This window comes from Camelus bactrianus, chromosome 5, assembly GCF_048773025.1.
Source record: "Camelus bactrianus isolate YW-2024 breed Bactrian camel chromosome 5, ASM4877302v1, whole genome shotgun sequence".
Lineage (NCBI taxonomy): Eukaryota > Metazoa > Chordata > Mammalia > Artiodactyla > Camelidae > Camelus > Camelus bactrianus.
The window spans coordinates 53,131,075-53,147,253 of NC_133543.1; the positions used below are offsets into that span (position 1 = coordinate 53,131,075).

The 16,179-nt window shown below is 34.9% G+C and overlaps 1 protein-coding gene across 2 annotated transcripts in view; it reads right to left on the reverse strand.

The window, feature by feature from the left end:
- SLC25A12 (solute carrier family 25 member 12) overlaps positions 1 to 16,179 on the reverse strand; it is a 78,846-nt gene that overhangs the window by 18,787 nt on the left and 43,880 nt on the right. For both annotated transcript variants that reach the window (XM_074363885.1, XM_010960684.3), the window contains 6 exons: positions 16,045 to 16,138; positions 14,395 to 14,479; positions 5,806 to 5,887; positions 4,356 to 4,514; positions 1,240 to 1,292; positions 914 to 994 (listed from right to left, as the gene is read on the reverse strand). In XM_074363885.1, the coding sequence (XP_074219986.1) occupies positions 914 to 994; positions 1,240 to 1,292; positions 4,356 to 4,514; positions 5,806 to 5,887; positions 14,395 to 14,479; positions 16,045 to 16,138 (554 nt within the window). The remainder of the gene's footprint in view (positions 1 to 913; positions 995 to 1,239; positions 1,293 to 4,355; positions 4,515 to 5,805; positions 5,888 to 14,394; positions 14,480 to 16,044; positions 16,139 to 16,179) is intronic.

Below are 16,179 nucleotides of genomic sequence, written 5' to 3' on the forward strand. Positions count from 1 at the left end.
CACACACACACACTCGAGCACGCACCAAGCTACCTCTTCCATACGAAACATTGGTTGCAGAAAGCTGAGGACCCACCTATGTGCCAGGCCGACAGATATCATGAAGGAGAATCCACAGCAGCCTCTCTCTCTGACCCTCAGGGCATTTTCCCTGAATTAAAAGCTGCAAAGGTCACTGACCTCATCACCTCAGGTTCCACAAGCAACTGCAGAGGGTTTAGCCAAGACTGTCAGCCAGTTCAATGGAAGTTATTAAGGGTTTCAGGGACCAAACGGATTAAATAAGTCTTAACCAAATTAGGTATTACCAAATGTGAAATGAACACCAGAAATAAAATTTAAGTTTGCAGCTGAACTGCAAACTTAAATTTGAGAAACTGGTCTAAATTCAATGTCATGCTCCCACTTTAAAGATAGAAACTCTGTGTTCAGAATTGTCAATAGCCTCAACATAGTTTTAGTTATTTGCTATACCCTCTAGTCCCTAAAGAAGGAAAATTATAATTATACCACAATGGCTTACTCCATCCTACACCTAAAATATAAGGACCCAATTAATTAGTCATGTCACACTTATTTTAAAGTTCTAGTCAATATAAATATATGGTAACTCTATCCACTACTGTTTTCTGTGGTATTTAAGAAGAATCAGAATTAGAACATTAAAAAGTGTGAAAGGTAATACCTCAGGAGTTCCTGAGAGACTGAGCTGACAAAAATACAACCTCTTTTCTATACTCAAAACCAGTTAGATTATGCAATGATATTTAAAAAATCATTCCATATGTTCACTGAGAAAATCCGCTAAGAATCCCCTGAGTTCAGGCGGAATGTCACTCAGATATTGTATCTAGTGTGCAAAGAGGTTAAAGGAACATACTTGCCATGAGCAATTGCCAGTATTAATACTTACACAGCCTCCAGCAAGGATTTCTGCTAAAATTGGAATGGAGCCATCTCTTCTGGTAAATTTATCCCGGACAAAATCATTAACCTAATTAGAAAGACAACATCAGTTAACCAGAATTCCCAACCAGTTCCTTTAGTGGTATATTACTGGTTTTCTAAGTCAGCAAAGTATCTGTCTCATATATAATTAAAAATTATCAAATATCTGCATATAAATTTAAAATTTTACAAACGCTTTGATAGTGGGCTAATCTTGGCAGCAACAGTTTTAATTTTTGGCTTACTGATAATCTAAACAAATGATATAAATTCAATGAGAGAGAAACTTACAGTTAGTTTAATGGCCTTTTCTGGAGCAACTCCTATAAGTTGTGGTATCAGACCTAGGTAGACAGAAAGAATCGTTAGCAATAAGATATACTAGGCATGACTACATAAGCCTAACAAGGAACGGTTTTCCCCACATTATTTACCCATCAAACATTTTAGGGTTTTCATTAAAAAGGGAAAGAAGTGGATTATCCTAAAAACTATGCAAATATATATAATAGTTATTTATGTCAAATAGAATGGTATGCTTTCTTGAGGCTATAAATCCTTCTCTTAAGCATGCTTCCTTTAAAGTCCAGTTATCTAACACCTCCCCAAAACTGTGAGGAAGGAATGTTCTGAATACTCTCAGAACACTGCCAGCAACAATGAAACCAAATTCTCTCCCTTTACAACCAACAACATACTAACATCCATGGACACTTTAGAGAAGCCAATGTTGTATGCTCAGGAGAGCTCTGCAAAGCATCCTGTTAAGCAGACCCAGATTTTGCCACAAATGATGTATTATGTAATAGTACACAGTGGTTTGGTTATTACAGAACACCAACTCCCTTAATTTTCTCTTTAGAAAAACCAAGAACTCAGTACTTATTTATTTAAAAGAAAGCCAAAACTGCAAAGAAAAATGTAGTTTTAGGAACCATTTAATGGGTATCTTCTACAAGCAAAAACAGCCCGTTGTATTCTTATTTACTAATATATGTCAAACTTAAGACATTTCAAAAGAATTCTCTTGAAACAAAGGAAATCATTATTCTTAGAAAGTTAAATTTCCCAGGCTGGCTGTAAAAGAAAAAAATATATAAACAATTCAACATCTGTAGCTATTCATAGGGCTCAACTTTCCAAAGCACACAGATTATCTAAATCGTTAGCATACATTTTTTGCATACACTTTTTAAAGACGCTAACAATAAACATTTTATATCCTTTAAATCACCCAGCCAAGGGGGAGTTATGTATGTGTTTGCATGCTGACTTCTGGTCTTAAGCCTACTTTGAGGATACTGCTGAGTGATTTTCTGTGAGTTGAGAGCCAGCAAGTAATTGCACATACAGGCTACTGTCAGTCAAACTGAATTATCAATGACAAACACAAATCTGCACACACCTTTAATGGGTAGCAGACTGACTTAAAAGAATAAATCAGCAGATGGCAGTCTTAACTTTCTAACTCCCATGATTATCAGGCCCTATTACTTTTAATCTAACTCCCAAAGAACCATGTAAGCATATGTATTTGTTTTACAACTTGCCTCAATAAAGCTCATGGAATTTTAATAAAGTACTGATTTATGTCATTTTATCATTGTTGCCTATAAAGAAATTTAGGTTAATATGTCAACAATTTTGTCAATCATCTGACAAAATAATGGACCAGTACTAAGCAATATATGACAATTTCAACAATCACTGTATTTATATACAGGACTTCTACAATTTTCTCGCTAGTACAAGAGTCTGTCATTTAAAGGACTGACTTTATCAGCTCACATCTTGAATAAAGCTAATGATCCCTCCACCCCCACCCCTAACTTGCTATATTGGACTCATTTAATTAACATATCTCTCCCAAATGAAACCTCCTGTGAGCATCCATCCACTGAATAGGCTGAAGTGTGCAGTATATATCTAGGCTCCTTCTGATAGAGAACATTCTCTTTAAAAGTATACCAAGGAGGAGGAAAGACTGTTATTCAACAAAGAAAGACTGCAGGTGCCAAAGACGAAAACAACCTTAGTGCTACTTAATCCTTAGAGTCCCTATTAAATAAAATCAATATATGCGGGGCTTAGTACAGTTTAAAACATGCACTCATATGCACAGATCTGCATTCTAAATAATGCATACCTCTTCCCATGGAGTAAATGTCACACAGCTAGAATTTAGAGAGGCTAGCATTCTGAATATTTGATCAAAATTCATTACATTCCTTCTCAGGAGCAAGGTATTTGAACCTAGTTTGAATCCAGAACTAGGAATTCTTTTGTTCTATATATAGAAAAAAATGAAGATCCTCATGACCCTCTCCTTCAAGTGTATCAGAACTACATTTTCACTTGAGTATCTGCACATAATGCTAATCAGAGGTATTTTTCCCTCTATCCATGAGCATAAAGCTTTGTTCAGGCCCAGTCTTTCTTTTCAAGGAAGAGGTTCTAAGCCAAACAGTTCAACAGAGCTTAGAATAAGCTCAGGATTAATGAGGCTGTGTGTGCAAACAAACAAGTACAGTAAATTACATAAATGCCCTGGACCTGAGCATGTAGAGAGTATTTTTCAAAGAATTCCAAGTGGCGCCCAAAGGGATTAAAAAATTAATCTCCCTCCCAAAGGACACCCTAAATTATAATGTAAAAACATGTACATGAAAGTCTCCCTCTCCAAAGAGAACAAGTTCCTACAAAGCTGACGAGGGTGGGGAGAACTCTGCACAAGGTTCTGCCTCTGATGCCGACAGCTGTGCTCCACCTAGAGTTGGCGGCAACATTCCTTGCAAAAGAAAATCTCCCTGCTTTCACTCAGTGCCTCTCAGGTAAGTAAGGGGAAAAAAGGAGCAAGAGTGAGACTTGGAGCAAAACGTTTTTTTCTTTTCTTTTTTTCTTAAACTTTAGATGACTCACTGGAAAAGACTTATGAATGGTCTCCTTGGAAGAGACAAAAACATTTGATATTTCTGTTGAAACAAGTGGATGGAGGGTAAACTCACCTTCAAGTGGCAGCCTGGCTTCTATTTCGCAGAGAAGAGGTGTATTTCTCCTCTCTAATTATTTGAGAAAAGAAGCTCTCTTATTTCTTAGCTGTCATCCTTGTATTCCACCTGCGGACATCTGTTTTAGTTTGTAAGCCCACAGTGACCAAAGACCCATGTTGAGACAAATGTAGGCTTTGGATTGCAGGAAGAAGAAACAAAGAGCTTCTCTGCAGACTAATATTGCTAGTTACCAGTAAGATTGTAAAAAGGGAAACGAGCAATGAGAAAATAAAAAGAGAGAAAACAGCCCTCGTCTGAGTGGACAGGCTACACACTGATTTTCATAAGGCGTGAGATCCTACCTGGTGCTGGTGAGATAAAATCACTCACTTCAGCAGCTGAGCTTTGCTTACTCACCCCGGTAGAGTCCAAAGAAGCCCTCATAACGCAAGACTTTCTTAAAACAGTCAAAGCTGTTTTTGTACATCAGCTCCCCGACAACGGAGCCAGTGCCACGCTGGTTTTGCATGCGGGTCTTCACCAGATCTATAGGATATACAGCGGTGGCTCCCACAGCTACAAATAAAACAATTTTTAGGCTTAAAGGAGAGCACAACCAAATGCAGAATCTATAAGGACAACAAACCTCATCTCAAAGGACTAGAAAATAGAACACAGTGTCTATTCTCACAAAACACACTGCATGTAATTTTTCCCTCTCTCATACACAGCTGAAGGATCACAGACTAGCAACCATTGGGATCCATAAAACAGCTGCTTCAGAGAATAGCAGTGGATTTTCAAGTTATCACCAACATTAGATAATCAACACTAAATTGTCTATAACAACATTAAACTATTATATATAACATATTTCTTTACATTTTCCATTAAATACCTACATACTATACCAGTTACCTCTTAAAATAACTACGTATGTACATATAGGTGGCTGTAACTTTAAAATCTAGTTTGCTACAGCATTTTGGTAAATTAACCTTAGTTACAACTATAATATTGGAACCAAATCTCAATAAGACCCCCCTCCGCCACATCTATGTGGAGAATTCAATTGAAAAAAAAAAAAGTCACGCTTTAGAATTTCTCAGTGACTAAAAAATTTATCACATGAATTAGAGTATTATATTTTTCAACTGTTGAAAACCAAGACATGCCATTCAACTTCTAAAACTGTGACTGAAAAGAAAAATAGTTGTTTCATCAGTTCAGACTTGTTTTGAAAAATCGTAAGTATTTTAATCACACCTGCTAGATTCTTCTCAACAAAGCAACTTCGGGTTTTACACATCTTCTACAGAGAGAGTGAAGCAAAACAAAAAAGTCTCTTAAATTTCCCCCAGGAGCAGGGAAGGGAGGTTCATTTTAGCAAATAACCTACAAGTCTAGCTATTCTTCAATCATTAAAAGACAAGAGGGAAAAAAATACAAACAGAAAAGCAAAAGCCAATCACTTTGAGAGACTGTTTAATTTCATAAGGTTCTGAGATTTGTACCCTAAATCCTGATTTTCTACCAGCCCCTCCCCTAACACCATAAATAAACACAATCTTATTCTCCATTTCTTCGTACTGGCTTTAACCAGTATAATTAAGGTGAGCGCAGTACTGCATCCAAGACTTTCACATTATTACAGAGGTTTTGTCCTGAAGACAGACTGGAGCCAGAGGGGCCATGGCTGTGCTATGACAAGTCCTCTGATCATAGGTAAAAATAAAGAACACTTCAGAAAGCCCTGCAGTCATGACCCTTGGGAACAATGAACTGCACCTTTGCTGATCTGTCCCGGTCTAGTGCGATAGTATTACATGAACACAAGCTTGAAACAGCACATAGACATGTCACTCACCTCCAGCAACTGAGCCCAGAGTGAATCTGTAAGCAGACTCGGCAATCTGGAGCCAGATAGGCCTGCCTAATCCGTAAGATTGCTGTGGGGAAGAAGAAAACATGTAAAAAATTTTGGAGAAGCATATAAACAATGAAAAAGCTACAATTTGGCTATTTTAAGATTTTGAAATAGATACTTCTATTATTTGCATTTAAAAATCACATCTGGCCAGACACATTAGCTTTCTCCCCTCTCTTTTTCACAAGCCTAGTAATGGCCAATTTATCTGCTACTATTGGGGATAAACTATCATTCTTCAGAAGTGAATCTCTCAGGTAAGTAAACATCTCAGGTATAAAATCTTTTCCCCCTTCTTTAACCAACTTAAAATTTTAAAATCTTTCTAAAATGTACAAAAACTATCCTGATTCCTGAATCAGAGAATATTGATCATAATCTACCATCTCTAGTGACTGAAGATCAACGTATTCATACGTCCGTAGTTACTGCATCAAGATCTAATGCAGCGGCTTGTGTTCTCTTCCCATGCCTGACAGCTATTACTTCTTTTACCAACAGCCTCCTAGTTTGATTTTGCTGCTTCTCATCTATCAAGATTGGAAAAATCACACAACTAGAACTGTTCAGATTACATGCAAAGCAAGGTCAAGGACTTCTCTTTTGCGCTAAAGTGAAAAACTTCTATAGCTGCTGTTTCTAGGGTTCAGGGCCTTTGACCCCTTGTTTCTGGATTTGAAGCTCAACCACTGAGGTTATCACTAGATAAGTATTTCTCACCTATGCTATTGAGCATTTGCTCTCTGAGACCTACATATTTCTCAACACTGCCTAGGCAAAGAAAACACCTGAGGGACCTAAAAAAATATATTCCCGAGGCCTGGGGCTTGTAAAATTTTTTAAAGGCTTCTAATTGTTCTGCTATGTAGTTAAGTTGAGAATCACTGTCTTAAGCCACATTTATAGTTCTAACATAAAATCTATGTTGATAATAAAGCAAAGGGGAAAATCCTATTGTGCTTCAGAATGTTTTTTCATAGCTATGCCACAGCATAAAGGACTTGAAATAATTTGCCTATATTAGTGTGTCAGTATTGTTACTTAATATTTTCATTATGAAAATAGCAGATACATGTATAAACAGTCTGAAATGAAGGATAAGATACTGCTTTATCATAAGACAACTTGAAAAATATTAACTTGAATGAGATTTTTAAAACATAGCATAATTTAAAAGTTTAGATATTCTCACTAGAATAATCTAGAATAATTTAATGGAGAGAGACTCCCTGTCTAAAGGAAAGAAAAAAGTAAGCTCGTCTACTCTGATTTGCTTTCATTTGTACAATCTCTTCAAAGCTCAATTAACCAAACTAAATATGGCCAAGCGAAAGATTTACAATTTTGGAAGCAGCCTATAGAAAGGTTTCATCTGTCTTCTTTGAACACCATTACTTCAAATAAAATCATTACATTTCATAAGTGTCAACTATCTCCATATAACAATTTTATTATAATCCAATTAGGTGAAAGCATATATCTATTAAATCTAAAACTAAATTTAATACATGGAAGAAACCATCAATAAAAAGGTAAAAAATTGCACATAGGACATAATCATGATTTTGTAGGGAATACATCTTTGCCTAGCAAGTTAGCCCAAGCAACTGCATGGCCATCATTATGTTTGATTTATAGAGTGTAACCAAAGTGAATAATTAATAATTAAAGATTGATATTTTTATTTGAAATTTAACAAGGGAAAGAGTAAACTATTTTAACAAAACTTTGAGTATAGGCCTAATTTTGATTGACTCACACAGAATGGCAAAAGATATGCCACCCAAAAAGATAATCATGTTTTGTTCTGTTTATTCTTGTAACAATAATACTAATTTTAGACTGTTCAGAGATTTTTTGTCCCCTAAACCAAGCACTCAAGACCTGTGCCCTAATGCAATCCTCAGGGGTTCAATGTTTTTCAATATTCTGTAAATAAGTTCCCTTGTGAGACTCTGAAATTGGACTTTCTCAATCACAAAACTGGGTGAAAATAAATCTCATTCTCGAAGATTATTAATTATTTTCAACCATGATTCCTTTCAAAAGAACATAGTGAATTAAAATTCACTGAATAAAAAGGGCTATGATCCCAAGTTAAGAATCAAGTGGAGGGGAAGGGCAAAATAGGGGTATGGGATTAAGAAACACAAAAACCACTATGTAAAATAAATAAGCAACAAGGATATATTGAACAGCACAGGGAAATATAGCCATTATTTTATAATAATTTTAAATGAAGTATAATCTACAAAAATATTGAGTCACTAAGTTGTACATCTGAAATTAATGTAATATTGTAAATCAACTATACCTCAATTTAAAAAAAAAGAATCAAGTAACCACTAATTCCTTTATTCATAGAAAAGGTTTCTCCTGTGTTCAATCATATATATTTTCTTTATATGCTCTTCCTTTAAAGAATGTTCATAAGCCCTACAAAATCCTATGAAAACTGTAGGATTATACTGTGCTTTAATTCTTAGCTAAAAACACCTCTTACTATAAATACCCAAATGCCTTTTGAAAGAAATATCACCTCCGTCCTTATTAAAAGCATTTATTTTTTCAAAAACATATGATATATGGTTACTAAGGGTTTTTTTTAGGCTTAGCTATCACTATAACTTACGGTTCGCTTGTATTCAGGTATGTAAATTAATGTAATTAATGCTATGGATTTCACTTCATGAATAATCATAAACAGAATGCTACCATAGCTGTCATCCCTATTAACGACTGTGTATTGAATGTTTTTAGCATTTATGCTGAAAGAAAATTTCAGCACTAAGAAGATCACCTACCGTGAGCAAATGGGCCAAAGGAAAAGGCACTCTTTTCTTCAAGGTTATGATTATGATCATGAAGATGATATTTAACAAGATTAATTAAGTGTTTTTCAAAGCAAAATAAGAGTTGAGAATCTTAAATGATTTTTAACCTACTACTTACTCCCTAAGCATATGTATATGATAGGAAATGAGAAAATGGCTTGAGATCTCATTTGGAGAGGATAAAGTTTTTCTGCTTTGTTGTTAAAGGTACCTCATTCTATAAATGAGAATTAGATAAGGCAAGATCATGTCAGTTAACAAGTCAAGCACCCCGCCCAAACCAAGCGAAAGACAACTGCCTCTTCCAAATGGCACAGTACTGATGAACAGAAGAAAAGGAAGGAAAAGCTGAAGTCTTTTACACTGAGCATGGGTGGGGAGAGTGGGGGGCAGAGACTATACTTTGTACCAACTAAAATGTATAATTAGGGAAAATAAAATAAGATTAGGGAAAGTAAAATTCTTTTGTCTACAAATTACATCTATAAATTTAATATGTCTGAATTTGAATTCAATACTCTTGACCTCACAAAACAAGATTAAAACCCAATTAAAAAATTGTGAGTCTAGAGATGTGGGTAAAGAAAAGGAAATACCTATGTGTATATATATTTCTCTCTAATGCTAAACAATGTATACTTTTTTTCTCAGTAAGAGGGGAGGTTAAATTGTGTAAAAGGCTGTAATAAGCTTTTGAATCTACTATTTTAAATGAGGTAAATGGCTAATAAATACATAAATAAAATCAATACATATACCCAATTTCCTCCTTTTTGAGAATAGATTTCCATTTATGGTAAAACTACCGCAGGTGACAGAAGTAAAAAGTTCCAAAAAGGAACTAGAAAGTGGGTTGTAATGCTTTCTCTTTACTCCTGAATCCAAAGTTCAAAGAAGGTCCATTAGAATGCAAAATACACAAAAGAGACAAACTCCTATGTCAAAGAAATGCTATACATGAAATAGAAAAATCATTCTAATAATGTTCTGACAGAACCCAAGCCAGCTTATATTCCAAAAGTCCTCTGTAAAAGTGGTCCAGAGTTTGAATATAATTTCCCATAGAAACAAAACTTTTTTTCAAAAGTATGTATATGCCCAAGCAAGTTCATCATAGATAATTTAACCCATGTGGTTGAAAAAGTAATTATGTGACACACAACAAGGAAAAAAAAGTTGTCTACCCATCTTCACACTGGGCTAAAATTGGTCTTTAACCTCCAAAGTGCTTAACGCTCCAAAAATGTCACATCCATTTCTCTCTGCAACTCACCTCCTTCTATTTAACTCACTTTACCCAAATGAAAACTTCCATTTTTCTCACTGGTCATCTCTGTACCACAACATATTCACCCATTCTAGTACTGACATACACTGGAATATTTTCCAGTTTTTTGCTATTGCAAATAATGCTGCTATATACATTGTCGCATATGTCTTTTAATCAACATATGTACTCATTTCTGCTAGGGACTACACCCAGGAGAGGAACCGTCAGGTCACAGGCTAAGTGTCTCTTCAATTGCAGCTGATACTCCCAAATAGTTTCCAAAGTTGTGACGCCAGCATTTTATGACATTCCTCCACCTCCTAAACAACACTTGCCACTGTCAGAGTATAAATTCGGCCAATCTCGACAGTATAAAATAACATCTAATTGTAGTTTTAACGTGTATTTTTTTGTTTACTTATGACACTGAACTAACTTTCCTTCCTTCCTTCCTCCATCTGAATATCCTCTATCTTTCCCTTTTGTGTAGCCTATCTTTTCATCCTTTCAGTGATATGCTTTAATGAAAAAAGGTTCTTAAGTTGAATTAAGTTCAACTTTTTAATCTTTTTATTTATGGTAAGTATTTTGCACCCTGTTTGTGAAATCTTTGCTCACCTCTTGATCATTTAATATAAACTCCTATGTTATCTTCTCTAAGTTTTCATCTTTCAAGTTTAGAATATTTCAGCTGCAATACATTTTTGTATATGGTGTGGGGTGGGGATTTTTTTCTTTATGAATATTCATCAATTAAATTTTAAAAATGTAATGTAGAATTTCAGGAAGCACAAAAATTTAAAAAGTAAAATATTTTGGGAAGCAAGGTAAAAAATATAAAAAATGTAATTCTTTCTCACTTCTCAACCCCTTTCACCTAAGGAAAATAGATGAGGGTGGATGAAGGAGTTGTGTCATAAATATATTTGAGTCCAACTTGGGTGTTTGCTCAGATAGACTTCTCTTATTGTATGCTTAGTAGGCGCCAGACCTAATGTATGTGCATTATCTCATGTAATTCTCACAATAACCCTGTAAGATGGATACTACTATCTCTGTTTAATAAATGAGGGAACTGCTACATAGAGATGTTACATAATCAGCGCCCAACCTCTTAAACTCTGCCTCTCATAGCTTCTCTTCTATTTCTAAACTCACAGATTCTCCATCATGCACATCTGTTTTCAATAAGAACTTTCAGATAAACAACAAGTTCATACTGTATAGCACAGGGAGCTATATTCAGTATCTTGTAGTAACTTATGATGAAAAAGAATATGAAAATGAATATATGTATGTTCATGTATGACTGGAGCATTGTGCCTCACACCAGAAATTGTCACAACATTGTAAAGCGACTACATTTCAATAAAAAAATGTTAAATTTTTTTAAAAAATAAGAGCTTTCATACATTGCAATAAAAAAAAACCATGCCATTCTTCCTATTTTTAATCTGTTTCAAGTAGATTCCTATAGGGGAACATTGTTCACACAAAATGTAAATAATCTATGCATTCTTAGTTTGGTATAATTATAAATTATAAATTACTAGGAAAAATTGTAAGAGAATCAACAATGTCTTCTGGAAGTGGAAATAGTTATGATTAGCATGACTAATTCTACAGTTTAGAGAATTTTAAAAAATGAGTCACTAAAAATGTAGTCTATACAGCTGCCTTAGAATGCCTCATAAGTCTAAAATATGTTAATTGAAAAAGGCTTTAAGTAGACTGAAAACTGCAGAAAGTTTACTGCTTTGTTTGCTATAGGAACTTAGGAATATTTTTATATTATTCTACTTGGGTCCTAGCCTGTATTCCTTACAAACTTTTTCATGCTACAAGGAAAAAGGAAAATACATTAAGAATTCTGAAAATTAAAACAAAAAAAAACAACTATTGATTCATATCATTTTTACAGAATGCAGGAATTTGAAAGACTCTTGGAAATATATGAAGGTACTAATTTTACCAAAGGAGAAACTAAGGCCCACAGAAACTTGTACCAGATCCCAAGGACAGAGAAGGTCAGATTTTACAATGGATATAACTAGGGATATTAATTTGAATCCCTCTTAAATAATCCCTCATAAATCTGTTTCTATGAATTCTAAAAATTATTTATGACTATGAGTTTTACTTTCTCAGGTGCTGCTTTTACAATAATTTACAGGAAAAAAAAAAGATAAAAAATCTTCATTTTTATTTCTCTATTCTTAACCCTCAGCAATAAGACCACTCAATCTAGATAATACGCGAAAGGAAAATTAAACAATACAGGCTCTGAGGGTCCTCCTTTGGGACCAATGCAAGAACACCGAGGTCTCTGCTCTCTGGAGACTGCAGATCCCTGTGCCATCGTACTGGTTCGGGAAAAGGCAGTGAAGGCACTCTACCACCACTCTGGATGCCAATCAGAAACCCAAGGAAAAGAGGAGAGGAAAAGGGAGAAAGTGGTGGTTTTTATCACTGCCCATTTTCTAAGTATCTGACAAGAACTCTGAGGCCATCCATGCCAGCAGAAAAGCATCAGTGCTGCTACCAATGGCAGGCAAATCATCTTCAAATCTGTCTTCAAGAAAATTTACAACAGTAGTAGAATTACATCACCCTCCTAAGGACTCAGAAGTATGAGCGACATAGACTTAGGGCGCCAAAGATTACAAAAACATCTTTCAGTTATGGCCTCCAGGAAAATCGCTAGGGGCAAGAGAGGCAGGTGAAATGAAAAGGAAGAGCAACAGAAAGGATGAGAAAGGAGGAAATAAATTGGGATTTAAAATTCATTACATTTTTTAAAATAAGGTAAATGAAATATTCCCCAATTACAAATATTAAGGGCACCCCCAGGAAAAGCTACAGTAATAGACATAACCCTAAAAATTATCTTTTGAAATGCAATTTTTCAAACTTCAAGAGCAAATTTTTATAAATGTATAATACAAAATATAAAATTAAATTCAGTAAGAGGTCTTTAAATAATTCAATACATCTCAAATTCTTTTAAAAATTGTTAAACTTTACTGTAAATCAATGAATTGAAATAAATCCATCTACTGTTTAAAGGCTCTGAGATCCTGTAATGAAAATAAACTTTGATGGCAAGAGATAAGAGGGTTTTTTTTTTTTCTCTACTAAAGAAGCTAAATTGCAGTAGGTTACAGATATATTTTAATCTACAGGAAGCTTTATTACACGCAAAGCAAATAAAGTACTAACATAAAATGTACATATAAACGTAATACTTTCCATTTTCAATTTACTTACCTGACTACAAAAGTTCTTATTTATTATGCAAAGTAAAACTGGAAATTCTACTTTGTTTCAGAGGCAGAATCATAATTCCATGGAACTCAAGTAGAAGAAAGATTTGCTACTGAAACTTACAAGAGTGAAGCACATTTACACATCTTAATGTTTCACTGGCACATGTGGCTCTTTACCAATATGGCAGCAGTAAAGAAAAAGTAGGCTTGGGCTCTTCCCGTGGCATGCCTATTTAGCTTTTCTCTCTCTTTTCTTGTTTCCTGTCTTCCTCCCTGCTCTTCCCACAACTTTCCATGGTTCCTAGCTTCAAAGGGCATCACAGTCTCTTAAAGAATTATGAAGGTTACAGGTCTCATGTCTATTACACCAGGGAAATAACAGGACACAGACTAGCCCTCCTATAACGCTCATTCCCAGCCCCAAACCATGTGACCATCACTGTAACTGAGGCTTCCTCCAAATGCTCCAGGGGTTTCAGTTTTAAACAAGACGTTTTTAAGAACTGCTCCATTCCACTCTTCAAAGTAGTATCATGGGGTTTATCTTCCTACCAAGATAGTGTTTTTGAAAACAGAAATAAGACCACATTAACTTTATAGAACTCAGGAACTACTGTTTTTAATCATTCTTAACATTAAAAAAAAAAACCCTAATATTATCAGAAATGTGATAATAGTCAAGATTTTCTTTCTGGTTCATTAGTTTTCCTATGTTAGTGTTCTAATCTATAAGGCACAAGCTCAGTGAAAGATTTATTTCATTAGAGGAATGTTTTATATTTTAAAAACCCTATAAATATCAGTTTAATGATACAAAGTGAGCTTAACACTAATCTTTAAATATTAAACAAATGAAAGGAAAAGACTGCTAATTCTAGGGGAAGGGAAGCCAAGCCATGGATGTTTGCACACTTATTTTCACACTTATTTAGCTTATTTAATAAGCTAAAAGAAAAAACTACAAACATAAATCTATTGCCTCATAAAAATACTCGATGAGAGTGGGGGTAACAGTTCTATAAAAGCAATCTTTGAGCTAAGTAAAGTCTCTTTCTGCAAAGAAGTTTTTACTTTTCATAGCATTCAGAGGCTCGAGGCTGTCGTGTACATACTATTTCAGCATTTTTGAAGGTGATTCAATTTATGAGACTCCTCCTACCTGTCTCTGAAGTTCTGCCAGGTTGTAAGGTAAGGCTCCCTCAGCCAATGGGGCTATTCTCTCAATATCTGCCAAAGTCAAGCGCCTTCAGGCAAAAATATGAGAAAGAAAGAGCTGTAAGACACCAGCAAACTCCTCATACCAAGATTATCTTTCATTAGGTAAAAAGAGGGTAAAAAAGAACTATGGTTTAAAAGCAGTATTTCTCTATTCACACAGATAATTTCAGTAAGAAAAAAAATCTTCAGACCCTGCTTGCCATACAAGAAGAGACTCTAGAGGAATATTGTGGAGTACACAAATTTAATGACTCCAATGATAGATATTAAAAGTAAAGAAATAATTCTTGCCAGAAGTAAAGTATAGACATTGACAGTTCATACACAGTAATATTCCCTTATATACATATTTAATGCATAAGGGCAGTCTCTTGAGAAGGAAAAACACAAAACTGATAAAAACTGGTCACCTTTAAGGAAAGGCACGAGGTAGAAGAGACTTTTTTTTTACAGCATACTCTTTTAAACTCTGAGTTTTGAACCATGTGAACATTCTGTTTCTAAAAAATTTTACTTTAAAATGAGTACCTTCCAAGAGCTAGCTAGAAGGTCACTTCAGATCCAGTTTTGAGAAGCACTTCTGGAAAGCACTTATTATCATAAAGGAGGCTAAATACCTTCACTATAAATGTGAATTCTAGATGGATGAGACATAGTCTGATATTTCATGTTAATCACCAAAGACTGGCTGGTTTACTCAGTACCATCTCTAGCTCAACAATGCATTATGCAACATGAAAGCAATAAATCATCCATGTACACTCAACTTCTATTAGTCCTCACTTCAAGAGTTAAAACGCACTTTTCAGCTATGCCAACACCTAAATAACTACTAGAGGTGACTAAAGAAATCTGATATTTAATAGGTCTTAAGTCTCCTATCCCACAGATCCTACTGGGTACCCACAGACAAGGGTTTTTCACTTGGATTTGCATGAGACTTTGCAAATTAAAGACTCTCTTTGTTCTTCAGGTTTTTTTTCAGTCTATAAAATAGTGGGATAAAACATCTGAGCTTATCTGTGATGGTAACCGTGATGATAATGTCACAGGCACATTTCAAGAAAATGATACTCTCCAACACAAAATGGTATATACTGCTTGGTAAAATGCCCATTCAAAATGAATCAAAAAGATTATAAGACTCCAGAACATGTCCTCAATTCATTTTATAAATTTAGGCATATTTCCACAAATCTCTAAAAATTCCTAACACCTCCAGAGAGTCCAGATTAAATCAATTTTCTACCCTCCTCTTACTTCTCATTTCCCTCTCCCCTGTCTCTTTCATTTGTCTCCCTTCCCCATTTCTTCCTCTCACACATTTCAATCCCTCTCTTTCACCTGTCTTTCCATTTCTTCCGTCCCTTCCTCTCCCCTCCTCTTTCTTTTTCCCCCTTGTTTTCTCTCTTGTTACCTTTAATCTGTCTTCCTCTATCTCTCCCTCCTCCCGTTTCTCATCTCTGCCTCTTTCTTTCTTAGAATTTATACACTAAGTAAACCATTGTTTAAATAAACTGAAAGAATACCACTACTTCCTGTTAAATTAACTGTTCTAAAAAATATCATAAAGAATTATTGAAATAGTTACCCTGTAGCATTATATAAATCTGCAAGCTGGTATAAGATATCAATTTCTAGTGGGGTGACTTGTCCATAACGTATGGCACTCTGGGCAAATTCCTCTGGAAGAAAAAGAAAATATTTTAAAATCTTGAAAGATTCT